Source organism: Rhinatrema bivittatum, chromosome 7 (assembly GCF_901001135.1).
Source record: "Rhinatrema bivittatum chromosome 7, aRhiBiv1.1, whole genome shotgun sequence".
In the NCBI taxonomy this organism is placed as follows: domain Eukaryota; kingdom Metazoa; phylum Chordata; class Amphibia; order Gymnophiona; family Rhinatrematidae; genus Rhinatrema; species Rhinatrema bivittatum.
Genome location: NC_042621.1, coordinates 272300010 through 272320258, shown reverse-complemented (window position 1 = coordinate 272320258; position 20249 = coordinate 272300010). Strand labels below are relative to the sequence as shown.

The 20249-nt window shown below is 43.0% G+C and overlaps 1 protein-coding gene across 1 annotated transcript in view; it reads right to left on the bottom strand.

The window, feature by feature from the left end:
* Window positions 1–257: 257 nt before the first annotated feature.
* PDZD7 (PDZ domain containing 7) overlaps window positions 258–20249 on the bottom strand; it is a 149229-nt gene continuing 129237 nt past the window's right edge. The window contains exon 17 of the mRNA XM_029610248.1: window positions 258–2262. Coding sequence (XP_029466108.1) covers window positions 2113–2262 — 150 coding nt within the window. The 3' untranslated portion in view covers window positions 258–2112. The remainder of the gene's footprint in view (window positions 2263–20249) is intronic.

The window sequence follows — 20249 nt, the reverse complement described above, 5'->3', positions numbered from 1 at the left end:
AAATACTTTATTTACTGTTAGCAAACTGAGAAAAGGTTCAGGCTGTTTTCTTACTTCATAAGCAGGAGGACCTTCGCCTACTAAGCCATTTCAGTTGTGAAGTAACCAGAGGTGTCAAAATTATCCACCCGACTGAAAGCAGGGATTTTCTAACCACACAAAATGAGAGGAAGAGTTTATGAATCAGGATCTGTTACATTTTCTGCCAATAAGCCTAAGTAACCAAGATCTGAACATTCTCACTTTTAGATGGTGATGTCATGGGAGCATTAGGAAAATGATACGATCATTGCAGTAAATTATGCTGAAGGGCTATTGATATGCAGCTAATTCCAAAACTAAATGTTATCCTTTTTAACTTCCACACACAAACTACATATTTTATAGCTTGTGGGTTTGTAATATCTTTCTTTCTAATAAAATTAAGTGAAAGCTAAGTGGGCAGCTCAAGCCTATATCCTTATCTTAAATGTGTATCGCACTGAACTAGAATGTATGACTGCTGGAGAACTCAACCCAACATCCTCTTCTCCCTCTCCCCCACCCTTAGTAGAATAAAACCACTGGGGCATGGATCCTGTACCTTGTTCATTAACCCTGTCAGTTTTTGTGGCATCTACTGAAGATTTATAAGCAGCTTGCATGGTGGTGTGATGACCCACATTCTGAAGAAATGGAATGAGCAGGACTGGGCTGCCATGCAGATGACCTGAATTCACTTCCTGGGTCAAATGTCGTCATGTGGGGCAGCCATGGCTGGGGATGCTACAGAGGCAGTATTCACAGCCCCTGGAAGGAAGGAGTTCTAGTCACTGCAGAACAGTGGAGCCCAGTTCCTGCACTTAGGGCATGAGGTTACAGGATTCTGATGGGAGCACTGGTGCATGGCCCTAGGTCCTCACTGCAATGACTGGGGAAAAAAACCCTGAGTAGTTACTAAGGAAGGCTCATGGCTACATAATCCAACAGAAAGGTTGATTCTGACTGAGCTGGAAGCCAAAAGAGCAGGAGAAAAAGAAACTGGGACAACATGCTTGACTATGTAGAGCGGGAGTAGATTTTATGCAATCTTCTATTCTGCAAATATCCAATTAATTAGTCAATGCAGGTTATAATAAAATATTCATAAATTATTAAGAGAGGATGTTAAACAAACATATAAAATCAACATCTAAAAATATTCTTAATTGGATATGGTTAAAATAAATAATGGTAACATCATGGGTGTGATTATAGGACTCACTCAAATCTAATGTTATTAATTTATAATGGGAAATTAGTCTTCTAATAAAAGATGATTCTCTAGAATCCCTCACCACCATCATCACTGAGAGTCCCAATACTTAATATAGAGTAGTAATGATGATCACCAACACAGCAGCTGTTAATTGGTATTTCCGACACAGGATGAAATCTGTGAATAACTTAAAAGAGACTAGTAACAAAAAAACCCCTCCTTTTTAATTATGTTTAATGCAAAGTGGAATCCATTTGTCAGCTTTGTGCTTATCTTAATAGGTGAGTGCCTAACAAGTTTTCTTCACTGCTGTAAGAACGTACTTCCACTAGGAATGCTGGCAAATTGAAGGCACTCCCTGCAGCTTTAGAAAGACGAAGTCTGATGAACATAGTATAAATGGAGCCCACTGCGTTGGGGCAGGACTCCTTTGTAAATTACTTGTGGATAGTCAGGCATGCGTTGACAGTGTGTCATAGTGTCCAATGAGAGAGAAGAATAGTTCTCTTTTTTTCTTTATTCAGTTCTTTTCTGTCTGAATTTAGTCATGAAAACTGCCTTTTCAGATATAGTTTTAATTAAAAATAAATCTACAAAATGTCTTTAGAACATTCCCAAGCTTTTTGTTGGGCATTTTGTAAAAAAAAAAAAAAAAAAAAAATTTCTATACAGACGTTTTATACTATCATTATGCCAATACATGCTACTCGGTGGTAGTTTCTCTGGGTTAAAATCTGCAAATAAACTGCATGTGGTTCCCTTAGTTAAGACATGAGAATCACAAAGTCTCGATCTCATGGAAGTGCGCCTGGGACGATTGGTTCCTCAAATGGCGTGCTGTTGCTCCAATGTCTGTCTTCTGGCATGGGGAAGTTTCACTTCTTTGCTTTCTTTGGTACCTTCACTACAAACTCCATGGGTTCCTTAGATTTATTGCTGTAGGCTTGGCGAATGATATCCACTGCCCTCTGATGGGTGATGTTTTCCAAGCTTTCTCCGTCAACTGAAACCAATTCATATCCAGCCTAATAAAGACAAGAGCAAATTATTCTCAGCTATTCATACTCTATATATGGTTAAAAAAGCAGTTTAGTCTAGCTGAGTGTAAAGCAGGAGCCCAGTGAGAATATAGTGCTGTAGACTAAAGTGCCAAGAAAAAAAAAATAAGTGACTGGAGGAGCACTGCCTCCAAGAAGTTCCCCCAGAGCAGTCATTTTTTCTCCCTTTGACCTGAGAACACCAACTCTGTGAAGCAGCCAGGTCTGATTGATCCCCATTGGAGAATCTCAAACTGGATCTCTTAGCCTACAGCATGCAGCACTATGGCCTCAGCCATGGGACTGACCCCAAAAAAATATTTTAATAGTTTTGGCCATAATTTTGGTGCTTATTCCCTAGAGTCTTTTAGTATTGTATTTATAGGAGAAAGTATTTCACTCTACTTGATTTTTGGAGATGACCAGATTGACATGGTCGTTTACCGGCTAACGCCCTGCTATGTTTAGACATTATAATTAAGCCGCCGTTTCTTTTGTTTCATTGCCTTTTCTAGTTCTCTTCAGTTACACTGTCCTATACCTCTGACTAGCCTAGCCTCCAAGTTAACTACCCTTGTTATATGTAACTTCCGCTTCTAGTGAATTGTTCTTGTTTAAGTTATACCCTTTGTTACATGTAAACCGATCTGATATGAAATTTTTTCATGAAGGTCGGTATAGAAAAGTGTTAAATAAATAAATAAATAAAATGATATTTTCCATATCATAAATTTCTCAGCCATCTATGATTCAGCCACGCAAGCCAATAAAGGAAGCATGACTGAGTAGTACTGCTAGCCATGGGGTAACTGCATTGGAGTCAGCAGACCACAATTCCTCAGAAACCAACGTGGGTAAGTTTGGCAGTGGCTGGGTGTCATCCAATAAGAGAAAGGAAGCATGACCTAACAGCACTGTAGCCCATGAGGTAGCTGGGTTGGAAATAGTAGGCTATAACGTCCCAGATACCACTGGGTTGGTGGCAACCAGGAACTGTCCAGCAAGGCCATGGTGACCGAGGCAGCTGAATAAGACAATGGCCTCACTAGCAGGCCGATACAGTAACGTGCGCTCCGATGGAGTGCACTGTTAGCCCGCGTATAGCCACGTGTTATTGATGCATTATTTTTACCCCTTATACATCGAAAACGCGTGGCCAACCCCCCGAAACTAATAGCGTCCGCAACATGCAAATGCATGTTGATGGACCTATTAGTTATTCCCGTGCGATTCAGAAAGTAAAATGTTCAGCCAAGCTGCACATTTTACTCTCAGCACCAGGGAAGTGTACAGAAAAGCAGAAAAAACTGCTTTTCTGTACACCCTCCAACTTAATATCATAGCGATATTAAGTTGGAGGCCCCAAAAATAAAAAAAAATTAAAAATCTGCCCGTGGCCTGCGGGTTGGAAGACGGACGCCCAATTATGCTAGCGTCCGTTTTCCGAACTCGTGGCTGTCAGCGGGTTCGAGAACCGACACCGGTAAAATTGAGCGTCGGCTGTCAAACCCTCTGACAGCCGCCGCTTCTGTCAAAAAGGAGGCGCTAGGGACGCGCTAGTGTCCCTAGCGCCTCCTTTTACCGGGGGCCCTCATTTGCATTTTTGGTTTTTCTTAATCGCGCGCCCAGGAGAGTGGCCTGGGCACTCGCCGGCTCGCCCGTGCGTTTTTCTGTATCAGCCTGTAGTTTTGGTAGCTTTTTTAGATTATTTCCAAGCTTGGTTATCAGAAGGAGGAACAAGAGCTGGATGTGGGCTATGAATAGGAACTCACATGCTCATCTATGTAGAATGGTAGCAAATCAATGAGGAACACAACAAAAACTGACTTGGATAACGAACGATAGCCATCAAGTTTGTCAAACTGCTGCAACTGGCAGGGACATATCCTTGGCAGTATGGACTTTTATAACTAAGCAGACTGAATAGGCCACGTGGCCATTATCCACCATCATCTCTTATGTTGCTATGTGGAATGTAATGCACGCCATATTCTTTAAAAAAAAAATGTAGTCTCCGGCTTTAGTAGATATGGTATGCTCAATCTCATATGTGCAGGTATCTTGTAATTTGTTTCATGTTTGTTGCAATATATTTTTGTCCTGAAGACATTATCCTTGTTAGCTGCAAACCTAGATAACACAGACCTTCAGGGTGACCACGATAAATGGATCCAAGAAGTCTCAGGGGAACTCTTAAGCATGCAAATAATACAAATCCAATTTCTTCTTAAGTGTTACCTGCCAGGAGAATAACATAGGAAACCAATTTCTTCAATGGATGCTATTGCACTGTGTTCACGGGATTTATGGTGCACGCCTTTAGCTGTTATTCTCACATACAGACAGAACAGTGAATCCAGGAGAACAGCAATTGCTTTCCATGCCAGTAAACTCTAATTATATGTTCAAGAAAGGGAAATTGTCCAGTGCATTTATTGCACATTTTCCACAGTAAATGGCCCGATTTTCAAAATAGTTTACCAGAGATCCAGGATGGGGAATTTATCTGGAAGAAGACTGAGTGTAGACAGACTCCTGACTCTCAGCTAGGTTAGTCACACAGATGACAAAGGTGAGAGATGCAATAATTCTAGTTGATGGTATGGGGTGTTTTCTGCTTAAATTTAGACTATTTCTGGTCTAGGTTACCCTGCACATATTTTGCAGACCAAATAGCTTCCCAAGCGGGACTGGACTGTGCCTTTTGCTTGAGTAACAAAACTCACTCACACTCACTCCCCCCCCCCCCCCCATCCTATCCTCCCCCCTTTTCACTCACCCACTAACCCTCTACTACACCCACCAACCCATCTCCTCCACGAAATGCCCAATCCCCCATCCTCTCCTATCCATCCCACGCACTCCTACATTGATCCTGTGTGACTAAATTAACGCAGAATGCCAATCCTCCACATACCTAAATGAACATAAGAATCCCCCTCCCAAGTTATTCTTTATCTGCTTTATTTGCTTGTTACATTTTTCTTTATTTGCCTTATCTGCCTGTTAAATTTCTCTCCCCCTGTTTTGCTCTCCCAGTTACCACACCCTGTTGCAATGTAACCTTTTCAACTTGTTCTATGTAAAGCGATGTGATAACATGCGTTGAATATCAGTATATAAAAAATAGAAATAAAATAGATAAATAAGTATCACCACCCCAGCCTGGAAAATTTTCCTTACATACTCGCAGAATTCGTGCCAGGTTAAAATACGCACTCTCTTGCCCTGAGATGGGTTATTATCAGAGAAAAGTAACAAAAACAAAATTCTTAACATGGGAGAAAGATGCAGGAACCTTGTGAACTTTGTATAGGATTTTGAAAAAGGGATATGGGAAACTCCCTTGCAGGCATAGCCACCTACCGCTGCCCGTCACCCAAAAAAGAAAATTAGACAAAACAGATTGATTATAAAATCTGACAAGGCAAAGAAAACATGTATCACTTTGAGCAGCCACACTCTTTTATAGATACTGAAGGTCCCTGCCCACATTACCTCCAGCAACTCTACGACTTTTACTTATTCACTGTGGGGCAGATTTTCAAAGGGGTACGCGCCGTAACCCATGAAAACCTGCCCCAAGCTGCCCCTGCGCGCGCCGAGCCTATCTTGTATAGGCTCGGCGGCACGCGCAAGTCCCGGGGCTTGCAAAAGGGGGCATTCTGGGGGCGAGGCCGTGGGCAGGGCGCCGGCCAGGGGGCGTGCAGTGGGCAGGACCGAGGCCTCCGGCACAGCCACCGTGCCGGAGGATGGAGAGGCAGGCGTAACTTCTTCAATAAAGGTTAGGAGGGAGATTTAGGTAGGGCTGGGGGATGGGTTAGATAGGGGAAGGTGGAAGGAAAGTTCCCTCTGAGGCCGCTCCAATTTCGGAGCGGCCTCGGAGGGAACGGAGGCAGGCTGCTCGGTTCAGCGCGCGCAGGTTGCACAATTGTGCACCCCCCTGCGCGCGCCGACCCTGGATTTTATAACATGCGCGGGTTCGTGCAACCCGGCGCGAACAAATCTATGCCCGATTTTATAACATACGTGCGCTGCCGCATGCATGTTATAAAATCCAGGGTCGGCGTGCGCAGGGGGTTGCACATATGTGCACCTTGCGTGCGCCGAGCCCGAGGGGAGCCCCCATGGCTTTCCCCGTTCCCTCCAAGGCCGCTCCAAAATCAGAGCAGCCTTGGAGGGAGTGTTGGAGCACTCGACCACGCCCCTGGACCGCCCCGATCCACCACCATGCCCTCGGCCATGCCCTGGACTGCCCCTTTTTGCAAGCCCCAGGGCATACGTGCGTCCTGGGGCTTGCGCGCGCCGCCATGCTTATGCAAAATAGGCTCGGCAAGCACAGGGGCAAATTTCCTCGGGTTACGCGCGTAGCCTTTGAAAATCTGCCCCAGAGTGAGCACTTTGTCCTAAGTAAAGCTGATACCTTGAGTGTTTGAACTTACTTGGTGGTAGCATTAGTGGTTGCTTTACCTTCTCTCTCTCTTTTTTTTTTTTTGTGAGTATTTAGGTGAAGCATTCTTGTGCAGTCTTTTGAGTAATTTGCAGTAACCTGTGTACTTTCTCATCTCATCCCCTCATTAGCAAAGTTCCCAGCCTGGTCCTCAGACTGCCGTTAAGCTCCGGTAGGCCAGCCGGACCACACATGGGTTGGTGTTGGTTGCAGTGGCCCCATGCCTGCGGAGCTGCTGTGACCCTCACCGGGTCGCTCCGCAGCTGTACTGCTACAGTGGGAACCTCCCCCCCCCCCCCCTCCCTCCTCCGAAGCTTCCCACTCACTTCATTTTCATTGTGGCAGCGGTGCTATGGGCCTGCTCCCGCAGCTCTCCTGAGGTGGCCTCCCATCGCTTCCAAACCAGCATTGCGGCAGCGAGAAATATGCACCACCTCCTCTCACATCTGCCCCATTGCTGCTTCTGCTGGCAGAAGACAGCCAGAAACCTCCCACCACATTACAGGCTTCCCTCCAATCTTGGTGCTGTTCTTTGCTGCCGGCCCCCCTCATGCTTGGATTGTGGAAAAACAATAAAAAGAAAAAAGCATCAGGGCCTTCCAGCCCTTTGCTTCTCAAACCAATGGATACCACCTGGGAAGAGCAACAGGTAACCCATCGTATTCTTCTGGATAGCCCCTAACCATCAGTATAAGAACAAATATTTTTTTCTTATTTGGAGGGGGAGAAGGTGTGAGCCAGGGAACCTGAGTGTGAGAAAGTGTGCAAATCAGAGATCTTGTGTGTGAGCATGATAGAGTATGCAAGTCAGGGAGCCTGTGTGTCAGTGAGAGAGTGTGAAGGAGAGTGAGTGTGTGTCAGCTTGTGTGATAGGGAGTGTGTGTGTGTGTGTGAGAGAGAGTGAACATGTGTGTTAGTATGTGTATTTGAGAAAGAGAGAGGAGGTTTGTGTGCACCTTCATCCCTGACTAATCCATGACAATCGCAGGGTGAGTGAAATGAAAGGTTCCCAGATATGGAGAGCAGAGGATTTTTTAAAATCCCTATTAATTTTAAATATTGGGTGTTATTTGATGTCTGTTTTAAAATATTTTATTGACGTTTGGGAATTTTTAAAAACATTTTATATGCATTTTTAATTATAGGATGTTCTAGTCAGCTGTTGTGAAATATTTATTCTTTGTATTAGTATGGTTTACTAATATGATTAATGTTTTGTATTTCTTGATTTTATTATTCTGTGAGGGATGATGGTGATTCCATTTTTCCATTGTTGCACTGTATAGTCTGGCTTGTTCCAGTGTCCAGTTTAGTTTTTGTCTGCCTGGTCCTATTTATGGTCTCATTATTCTATATTTGATGAGGGTCATCTGTATTTTGCATGTATGACTGAGGTAAGCTTTCCTGCTAGTGTGTAATTTCTGTGTAGGGATCTATAGCATCTTAACTTATTCTGTTTTCCGAATAAGAGGTATATTGATGATTTTCAAGCCTGGTGTAGTATTTGCAGTGTTGTCTTTTCATAGGTAAGGTTGTTGCTGTTTGAGCACTGGCAGTTAGTGCTGTTTTAGTATGGAAGGTTTTCTGTATTGTAATTGGAACTCAGTTTACTCAAGATTTTCTGAAGGGCCAAGACCACATTCAACACATGCTCTAATAGAATATGTTCTTTGTAAACCGGTTTGATTTGCATCTAATGTAGGAAGATTGGTATAAAAAAACAAAAAATAAATAAATAAATAAATAATAGGTCTAATCCAAAGAAAAAGGTGAGTTGTGAAGATTAATCGGTCTGCAGATATTATAAAATAGGGAGTGTACAAATATTTATTAAAGGAGAAAACATATACAAATCCAGGTCACTGAGAATGTAACATTAATTGAATTTAGAGTACAGCTCTGTCCCCCCGACACAGGACCGTGTGCTGCATCGGGAGGAACAAATGGGAGTTTATCTATAAGAAATCAAATAAAGAGTAAAACAGTTAACTCTAACAAGCCATGTTGGATGAAAAAGTCACATAAACCCTACCTCGATGCAATTACTCTATTTTCTATACAAAATAGTGTGTTCTATAATCACACTCTCTCACCGTACATGATGTAAACCGATGTGATACCCTGGGTGAATGTCAGTATATTAAAACAAATAAACAAATAAATAAATATGCAAACCATAAAATATGGTAAAACAGCAGAGGACAGAATAAGAAATCAATATTCACAATTGATATTCAGAGAGGGAAAAACTGGATGTGTTAAACACAGAGGCAAAATATGGTATAAATAAGATACATGCATACCCAAAAGTGCCAATGGTAAAAATTGTCAAAAATACATTTTCAGTTCAGGAAGTGAGCACAGCTATACAAGAATAAGGAGAGGAAAAGTGGAGGGGAGGGAAGGGGGGAATGAGAAAAAAGGTTAAACTTCGTGTTGTTTAAAAGTCAATTCTAAACATCAATTTTAAAACAATGGAAGGGGGAGTGACAAGGATACCGTGGTGGCAGGGGAGGGTCTGGTTTAACAAAGAACTTACAGTGGAGTCAATAATGAAGGTAGAAGGGGAAGTTGTAAATTAAAGAAAACAAAAAGCTGTAAATGAAAAAGAAATGGGGAACATCAAAAAAATTCAAAAAGGGAGTAGTAAAAATGTTTTAAAGAAAATTACTGTTCTGGCGAAAGCAGAACAGTAGATACATTTCTTAAGACGGGAGTCCATGTTACTGCAAATGAAAGGTAAAAAAACAAAGAAAGGCCTCAAAAAACGCTCAAAGGAATGCTAAGCGCCAAAAAGGGGGAAAGTAATGATGTAGTTATACACTGGATCAAGGAGAACCTTGGTGGGAGTAATATTTCATTAAGTTAATGAGAAGAACACTAAAAGAGAAGAAGAGAGAAACAATTCAAAACGAAAATCAAAAGTGAGAATATGAACATAAGAAGGTGAAGGTACATAGTGACGTATAAGCCTGAAGGCGCATGAAAAATATATGGCTTCAAAAGCAGTCGGCAAAGAGTAACCCTGTAAATAAAGGCCTAGGTGCAAGTGAGCGCGTGAAAAAATGTAAACAAAGGGGCGGAGCTGAACAGTGCAGTAGCGGGAAGGGATGTACAAAGGCAGCACGAGTGAGAGAAAAGTAAATATGGAGAGCAAATGAAAAAATGAAGAAAATGTATGGCAGAAACAAACACATTTTAAACCTTAAAAGACAAGAAGGGTAAAGAGAGTAAATAAAAATGGGAATAGAAATACAAATTTAAAAATAGAAATAAAAATAAAAATTAAATAAAAGACTAAAGAATAACAAGAATATGAAGAAAGTAACAAGTTATGCAAAGGGGAACCAAAAAGGGGAGGGGGAGGGGGTTTGAGAAAATCATAGAAAAGCCGACCATTCAATTTCTATATTGAGACCAAGCGGAATCAAAGAGTGGAGTTTATACAGCCAGTGTTGTTCACGTTGAATTAAAAGTTTTGTAAAATCACCCCCATGGGGAGAGGGGGATGGAACCTCCAAGGCAAAAAAGCGTAGGTTAGAAAAGGCATGGCCCAAGTCTAACCAATGAGACACAAGAAGAGCTTCAGGTTTGGCGGTCCTAATGCAAGAACAGTGTCGTTTTGCCTATGTATAGGACATTACATGGGCAAAGAATGACAAATCACTCCTGTTTTGTCACAATGGGAGGTGTGGTGCAGGGTATATGATATTTTTTAGATACCAGATGTGTAAACACAGGTAAGGAAAGAAACAAAGGGCAAGTGGAAAAGTGGCCACAAGGGGAGTGCCCCATTGGAGAATCATGAGCGACTGTGGGGTGGGTAAAACATGAGGAAACTTAGTATATTACGCAGGTTTTTTACTCCTTTTGAATGCAAATCTTGGTGGGTCAGAAAAAATAGAGGAGAAGTTATATGCCAGTATTTCCTAATAATGGAGCACATTTTTTGAATATGGGAAGAGAAAGGGAGAGTACAACGGGTGTCAGGGTTGGGATTAGAAGGCAGGAACAGCCAGTTGTGATGTGCATAGAGTTCACGCTTGTATGCTTAACAAGGGAATGAGGGTAACCCCGAGATAGAAAACGTAAAAACAGAGTTTGTGCTTGTGTGACAAAATCAGAAGTTGATGAATATAAATGTTGGAGGTGTAAAAATTGACTTGTGGGAATATTTTGTTTCAAGGATCGAGAATGATCACTAATGAATTTTAAGAGAGGGTTTCGATCTGTAGGTTTGTGGTAGATGGAAGTTATAATTAAGCCGCCGTTTCTTTTGTTTCACTGCCTTTTCTAGTTCTCCTCAGTTACACTGTCCTGTACCTCTGACTAGCCTAGCCCCAAGTTATCTACCCTTGTTATATGTAACTTCTGCTTCTAGTGAATTGTTCTTGTTTAAGTTATACCCTTTGTTACATGTAAACCGATCTGATAAGAAATTTTTTTCATGAAGGTTGGTATAGAAAATGTTAAAAAAAATAAATAAATAAGATGCCCATTGCAAAAAGAGACCAAAATGTCCAGAAAAGGAATATTATGTCATGAAGTTGAAAAAGAAAAACGTAGATTGGGATCGCATTGGTTAATCCAGTCAAAGAACATATAAAATTGAATAATGGAGCCAGACAAATCAGGAAAATGTCGTTGATAAATCGTAGCCAGACTGGGATAAAACAGCAGAAGAAAAAGATGAATAAATGTGAAGAGACTCAAAATGGGAGATGTCTAGGCAAGCTATATCTGGGGCCATAGTTTGATTTGTTGTTTTAAAGTATTCTGAAACAGGAAAAAATTCCTAGAAAAAAAATTCCTATTAAAAAAAGCCTGCTCTTGGACGTGCGTTTTCCCTTACCCCTTATTCAGTAAGGGGAGGAAAACACGCGTCCAACCTGTGGCACCTAATAGCGCCCGTAACATGCAAATGCATGTTGATGGCCCTATTAGGTATGCGCGCGGGATACAGAAAGTAAAATGTGCAGCCAAGCTGCACATTTTACTTTCAGAATAAAGTCAGTGAGAATACGGGTAGGACGTGGGCTTGACTCAAGATGGGTGTATAACGATTCAATATCTAAAGTGACAAGATAAAAACAAATATTTATTAAAGGAGAAAAAATATACAAATCCAGGTCATTGAGAGTGTAACATTAATTGAGTTTAGAGTACAGCTCTATCCCCCGACACGGGACTGTGTTTCACAAAAGCTGCATTGGGAAGAATAAATGGGAATGTCTCTAGAAGAAATCAAATAAAGAGTAAAACAGTTAACTCTAACAAGCCATGTTGGATGAAAAGTTACATATGCAAACCACAAAATATGGTAAAGCAGCAGAGGACAAACTGGATGTGGTAAACACAGAGGCACAATACGGTATAAAACGGCCCATTGTATGTCAGAATGCTGGTGGTCTAAGAAATGAGTAACCAATGGTGTTTCCATTTTACCGGTATGGAGACAACGTTTATGCTCTTTTAAACGGGTACCCAACATGCGCTTAGTCATCCCGATGTAAAATAAAACACGGGCAGTTCAAAATATAGATTACAAATGAAGCTTGGCAGCTTGCTGAAGATCACATTACTTTACACACTGGCAAAACAGTTCATGTGATCACAGATGTAACCTGCAAAGCTTCCATACTGGTAACATGGTAGATTATATTTTTACCTCAGAAGACATGTAAAATCTGTTATTTCAAATGCATATTTTAGTTGTGCGTAGGGAGAACAGGGCTTATTCAAGATGGACTTGCTTTGTACTTCACTTGCTAATTTGTAACTTGACTGGGTAGGAGTTTTTTGTAAACGTACTAAAGATCAAGGGCCAAATTTTAAAAAGCCCGCGCGTGCAAAAAACTAGAGGCTACGCGTGTGGCCAGGCTAGACGCGCACCGACCATATTTTAAAAACAGCATGACCACGCGCTATCTTCCGCTACGTGCAGAAATGCTGGGCTTGGTGAAAGGGGTGGGTGGGGGGCGGCCGACTGGGACAGCGGCTATTAGGCCCTGTCCTGGGGAAGCGCGTGCCAACAGCCGGCCGGCGTGCACAACTTACTTCAGCTGCTGAGGCGCAGTAAGTAAAAAAAACCAAAACAAAACAAAAAAATTTTTGATTAGTTAGCGTTGGTTTAGGGGTCGGGGAGGAGAGGGGAAAAGGAGGAAGGGTGGGTAGGGGTATGGGAACGTTCCCTTCCGATTGCATCGCCGCGCTTACTTCCCACCCGCCATGACCTGCCCGCACATACGCACGCTGGTATTAAAATCGGGCATGCATGTGTGCGGAAATCGTTATTTTTATAACATGCGCGTGTCGTCGCGCGCACGTTATAAAATCGGCGCATCCATGCTCGTGGGCTGGGAACTGCACGCACATAGACACATGCGTCTCTTAAAATCAAATTAGTGTTGACAGTACCTCAGCAGTGGCAAGCAGCACACAGACTCATATGAGACTCCTTTAGTGTTTGGGGGGGGGGGGGGGGGTGCATTATTTATATGAGCCCACTTTACTTTGCAAATACTACTTCTGTTTATATCTGAGGCAGGGCGCCAATTTCAAGTCAGATCTGCTCACTTTTCTGCTTAGGGTGTGGATCTTTGCTTGCAATCAGATTGCACTTTAAGGTACATCTGGCTCGCTGCGTAGATGCCTACTGCTCCTTAAATCCACAGGTATGCTATTATAATGTGTAAACAAAGTGTGGAGGAATATGCTTCCCGGAGGTAATCTATAATTTAAGGACTAAATGGGCCCATTCGTTAAATATGATACATGTAGGAGGCCACAGTTTGAAAAGTTCTGCACCGAAACTAAACCAGTCTTGGTGACCCCTACAGTCAGTTGGATTTTAAGGGAACCCACAATTAATATGCACGCAATCAATCTGCATATACTAGATCACAATGCATGCAAATAAATCTCATTCACATTCACTGTCAATCCACTGAAAGTCCAACTGAAGGTAGGGTCACCAGGACGGGTATGGGAAGGTGTGCACAGACCCTAAATCAAAAAGTCTGTTTTTGCCTGGTGGGGAATATTCTCCTTTGACCTTCGGAATACATCTCATTTCTGTTGGAAGCTCTTAAGCTGTGATGGCTTCACAGAGGACTTGCCAATATCTTTTCTAAGAGTTAGTGTGTGGAGTAAATATGGATCGCACGAAAGAGTACATAATAGAGAGGAGGGTGTGAAGCCAGTCGGTAAGGCTGGGCCAAGAGAAATGGAGTAATGACAATCCAAAGGATTCCTCAGAACAACAGTTTAATACAGTAAACTTTAAAGGAGTGCATCAAAAGTACAATCCCCCAACACGGCCGTGTTTCATCGTAGGGGCTGCGTTGGGAGGGACCCACGAAGAATAGGTTCGAAAGGTTGTTATCCGAGTTGAAAGTGAAAATTTCAAAGTGCTTTTCAAAATGGGAGGTGTCCACCTATGGTTTATAAGTTCGCAGGTTCAATAGCATACATAAAAAAAAGGTGCAAAGTTTCAACTGCCAGGTAAGGAGCCTGGTGTATCAACGGTGTTAAGTGCATGGACTGCCGCTATGTCCCATAGACCGGAAGAGTTGTAATGTGCTCATGTGTGTGCGCTTCCGGCCGCCCTTCGTTTGTCCTCCTCTGACAGTGTCCCAGTGGGGAGGCATATAGCACCCGGCCAGCAGTGTATTAGCATAATTAAATGATAACTCCACCACTTCCCACTAGAAGTGATAAAATTAGGCTGCAGAAAATTGTCTTGGTGAAGAACTGCTGACAGCTTAATAAGTTTTCTGTTAAAAAAACAAAAACAACAACAACCTGTGAATTAGTCACAGCTTCCCTGCTCATGAAATAGCCAAGGTAATTAAGCTTACATACAGTTGGTAATAGGAAAATGTAATGTTTCCTTGGCATTTCATAGCTATTAGCTGAGACTGTAGCAGTAACATAACAAAATAAAAATTGCTGTTTCACACACCTTCCAAAAGTTCAAACACTAATGCATATGGTGGGATCTGCTTACACGTACAAGACCTCATATATTTGAATTGCTCATGACACAGTTAAACCAAGTCTAATAAGTTAATCAAGAAAGCATCATTTTAACTGTTATCTGAACCGATACGGTAAAACTGTATCCACCGCTAAGATGCTTACTGCATTATCTACAACTCTGAATACGCTGACATTTTAGCATGCCCTTCGCGAATTTTCAGGACATGCACATAAGCTTTGTGCTTATGTAGCCTCTGTTTCACCAGCTCAAAAGGCATGGGACTCATGTGGGAGTGCTGACAGAGGAGAAAGTTAGCCTGTCAAGGCCCGTAGGCTGTTTGGAGGTCTTCTTCTAACATCTTCCAGGAAGAATAACGCACTGCCTTACAGTCTGGTGAGGGTCAAAAAAACAAACCTCTACTGAAACATAGCGGGTGCAATGAAAGAAACAGTGCAATCTAGACAGAAAATAAAAGGCAGTAAACAGCCCACAGTGTTTAGTCATTGAAAAATCTTTACACGCTAGGGGTTTTCTTCCTCTCCTACCCTACAGCTGTGAGGTATTCGTTAGACAATGGCACGCTCCCTGGGCTTCCCCTTAGGTGTGCGGACTTGTAGTCCGGCCACCACACTGGGGAAACTCTCCTGAACAGGAGGACATCTGCTGGCTGTTCCCGCGCAGTCTGGCAGTCCTTACTCTTGACTCCGATCAGAAATCCGCGCCGCAAACCTCAAAGGCAACTCTTCACCGGAGCGCAAGGAGTATGGGACTTGACTCCCCTTCCACTGTTCACTTCTTCAGATCCTCTTGCTCTCTGGATCCAGGGGGGCAGCTCGAGGCAATCTGCGGCCTGAGGGTGAGGGATGAGATGGGACTTCCTCACCCCCACCCACAAGGCAGGGCCCAGAGGGACAACAGGGGGGAGGGTGTCCCCTTTGTAGTTTGGATCTTTCAGTGATTTGAAATGCGGTGGAAGCGGGAAAGCAGAGGTCAGAGTTCCCAGAGGGTCAGTGATGATAATTCTAGGAAACTGGCAACTCGGCCACCTTGCTCTGAACCCTAAGAGCTGCCTCCCACCTTTCCTTAGCATTCTGCCTCCTGGAGAAGTGGGAGATGGGTGAATGGTGGTGGTGGTGGGGGGGGGTTTCTGTGGGCACGGCCAGTGCAAGGGCATTAGGGTTGTGGCCTCCCCCCCCTGCCCCAGCCCTTACCACACACAATTAAAAACTATGCATTTATAACAACAGATTTTACATGTAAAAGGATATTCAAAGTACGGATTTCAGAGGTAAAAATATTATAACATGTTCCGTACATTATTTTTTCATGCACTGCTGTGGTGCCAACTAGAAAACCCTGCAAAAAAAAAAAAAAAGACACTTGGAACCCATTCGGCCTATAACAACACACATTCAGGTTGATTTTAAAAGCATTGCTCGCCCAAAAATGCCCACGTCCAAGCTTCACCTCCAGCCCACACAGCTGGTGGGACTCCTCCCGTTTCTTCCTGGGGTGCAGGTCGACGCTCCTCTTCCTTCTGGCCATGGTGACACGTCTCCCCCTTCTTCCCACCAGGGCAGGCCCAGGTGGCACAACGTCCTCTTCCAGGCCCCCATCGTGGGAAGATCAGGGAGGAGCACTCATCGCAGTCCCGTCCCTGCTGCGAGGCACCCAAAGCTCTAGTGCCCCAGACAGGCGCTGCACTCCCTCCCTCTAGAAAGCCTGAGGATTCTGACTGAGTCCCGGCCACCTCCCAGGATGGTAATCTAGAGCTTCTTTGTACTTGTTATTTCGAGGTGTTCTGTGTGGTGACCGTACTCACCCAGTAAAATATATCGGGCCGGCTTTAGCCCTCTTCTGCCAACATAAGATGCACTTCTAGTAAACAAATAAGTGCATTTTGCGATATATTTCAAATGTTTGCACTTAATGACCGTTTGACATGCATGGTTCGCCGTGGATAACAGAGTGGCACTTCACTGTAAGTGCTTCTTAAATTCAGAACCTGTTTGATAAAGTATAACTTGCAGTTTGCTTGGGTGCGTTTTGACATGTAGATATTGCTATATGTTGGCTGGAAACTGGTTCCATCTGTGAGTGCAAGAGTTGTTGAGTTTACAGGAAGGCTGTCTCTCTTAATTCAGTCAAGTAAGTGTTAGTTTTATGGTATACATTCTGACCCGTGACGTTCTAAGCACCTAGTGCAATTTATCTGTTTCTTTCTTACCCCTTGTACAATGGTTAAACCGTGGGGACCTGTGGCAGAGTCTCACAATTTTATAACACTAAATCTCATGATGTAAGAGATGATGCAGTCGTTTGAAGTTTTGGAAGGGATTGTTCCTCGTTTAATGAACAATTATCCTGCCAGGGACAGTACTGGAAAACCTATGTAAACATAGAGCTTTAGAGGTCTTTTTAAGAATCTGTTCGTTTTGATAAATGCCCCTGAAGAAGTTATCTTAAGGCGAAACGGAGGCCTCTGAGGATTTTGTATGTACTATAGATTTACTATGTGTATGGATTTTGGGTTATGAGTGAAGTATGGTTATAGGTGGGTGGTTTGATTCTTGTGTGATTGGGAGTTGGGTCATTTTAATTATAGTACGTGTTATGTCACTATGGGCCTTATTTTCCAAGGCTATTGCAGGCTTGCGCTAACAAGCCTACGATAGCTAGCGAAGGTAGCACACGCCTGCGCTACCTACATCGGGACGGAGTCGGCCCCGGAAGAGGAGGAGTCAAGGCGTCACCGGGGCCGACTCTGCAAGGACGGCGCGGACAGCGAAAAGGTAAGGGCCATTTTGCTGCCTATTTTGCGCCCAATAACTACACCTTCTATGGTGTAGTTATTGGGTGCGATGCCGGCAGTGATCGCGCCGCGGAGGTGCGATCGCTGCCAGCTAGCGCAGGACCACCCCCCCGTATCGGCCCCCCAGGCCCTCATTACTGCATTTTTCTAAAGTATCGCAGGCCTGCGATACTTTAGAAAATGAGGCCCTATGTCCCTATGGCTATTTGATTCTTTCAAAAAATTTTGATTATTGTTAATAAAATTGTGAAATAAATTATTACCCGCTTTTTTGTATCTTACACTTATAACATGTTTTATCAAGCATGTTATACAATTTAATTGAAAAGAACAAAACAGTAACATAGTTCAGAGAGCATGCAACAGGGTCATTTAGAAACTGGCGCTAACCATGCCTTAGTGCTACATAGCACTGTTGCGCCCAGATGCTAAATTTAGCACTTTGTGTATTTATAAAGCAGTCATCAATTAACAAGCTGTAGCACAGTTCAGGTGCTGGTTAAAAAGAGCTGGGTCTCATGTGTACACTATAAATAGCACAGGAAGCTTTGGCTGTGCAGGTTGGAGATCAATGTGAGAAAATGCTTTCCTACCTATTTCCCAAGTCTAAAACACTATCCCAGTGTGGACAATTATATATGGCAACCTTCAGCAAACTTTTCGCTGTTGATGAACAACGAAGACAATAAGAGTCCATTTTCAAAAACGTCCAGAGTGCCTGCCTGATTTTGACTGGCTTAAGCTAAGCACGTTTTCAGCGGAACCTAAGTGCCCAGGTTTTTGGCTGAAAATCAGCTTAAATGTAGCCTGAAGACTAGATCTTGGCCATTCAACCTTGAATTCCTAAACTTAGCGGGCGGGGAAAACATTTGCTAATTATGTGTGGCAACGCAAATCTCAACCTGATACTCAACACCGACAAGACAGAATTCCTCCTGATCACTCAAGACGGCACCCTTCCATTGAACAGCTCTCACTTTACACCGCTCCCAGTTTTCTCCCCTCGGGTCAGAAACCTTGGGGTGGTCATGGATAACCAACTGAGCTACTCTGGTTTCATCAACACTACGGTTAAAGAGTGCTACTATAAACTTCAAGTTCTAAAAAGGCTTCGACCCCTCCTCCATTTCCATGATTTCAGATCAGTGTTACAATCCATCATTTTCTCAAAAATAGATTACTGTAACTCACTGCTACACAGTCTCCCAGTCTACACCCTAAAACCTCTTCAACTGTTACAGAACGCAACAGCAAGATGTCTCACTAAATCCAGCAAACGAGACCATATAACGCCAATTCTAAAAAAGCTCCACTGGCTCCCAGTCAAATTTCGAATCCTCTTCAAACTTCTATCAATCACCCACAAAGCCATATTCAACAACACTCCACTGGACCTCAGAATCTCTCTTCAACTTCACACGTCTTCCCGACCGCTAAGATTAGCACAAAGAGGAACTCTACACGCACCTCCCATGAAAACATCTTTAAGTAAAAGAGCTCTATCCATAGCAGGCCCCAAACAGTGGAATTTGCTTCCTCCTGAACTAAGGCTGATACATTGCCACAACACGTTAAAAAAAAAGACTCAAGACATGGCTGTTCGGTCAAGTATTCCCATAGGGGGTCATTTTCAAAGGAGTTACGCATGTAAATGTGACATACTATCGTAGCAATTTTCAAAAGCTATTTACTCAAGTAAAGTGCACTTACTTGAGTAAATCCTATGGACAATTCAATGGCATATATTGTAGCAATTTTGAAAAGCCCACTTACTTGAGTAAAGTGTATTTACTCGAGCAAAAACCAGTTTTGCTCGAGTAAATGCTTTTTAAAATCTACCCCATAATGTACTAAGTCTTCCACAACTCCCACAGACTGTCGACACCCAGAACCTATGTCCATGTTTTTTTACCAATCAATAATAAATTATTCCTCCTCCCCCCCTCCCCTAACAAACCTCCTCCCCCCCTCCCCCCCCCCCATTAGCAAATCTCCCTCCCCATGGGCTTGATTCTAATAGTTTGTACTGTTCTTGTTCCTAGTTATGTTATCCAAGTTGTTCACTCCCTTGTTCATTGTAAGACCCATGTTGTCATTGTTTACTACCTGTTGCAATGTAAACCGGAGTGATAAGTAACTCTGTTACCTGAACTTCGGTATAAAAAAAGTTATAAATAAATAAATAAATCTATCGGGCCTCCCCCAGTTCCCTCCTTCCCCTACCTAAATTTCCTCCTTCTTCCCCTCTCCTCCCCATCCCCCTAAACTTAACTTTCCCAAAAGTTGTATTTTACTACTTATTGCTCTCCTCTGGAGCAGCAGTAATCTGTCAAGTGGTGCTGTCCTGGCCCGGCCCCCCTGGCCAGCCCCTTTGGAGAGGCCTGGCACTTGTACGTGTACCGGGGTGTATGCGCATGGCCAGGTCCGACATAAAGCGCACGCAAGGCTTGGCCACACACATAAACCCCAGAAGTTGCGCGCACAGGCCTTTGAAAATGTACTTGTATACGAATATGTCAGGTGATATCTTTTTATTGGATTAACTTAATACATGTCTTGACTAGCTTTTGAGAGCTAATCCTTTTTCTTCAGGTCAGAATTTGAAAAAGAAAGCATATGTTACATGGAACTATAACGTAGTGTGGCTGCCATAAGTAAACCATATAAGGCATTCCAGCGATGGAGGGAAGGCAGAGAAGGGGTCGGGTGGGGAGTTTGATGGGTGATCCGAA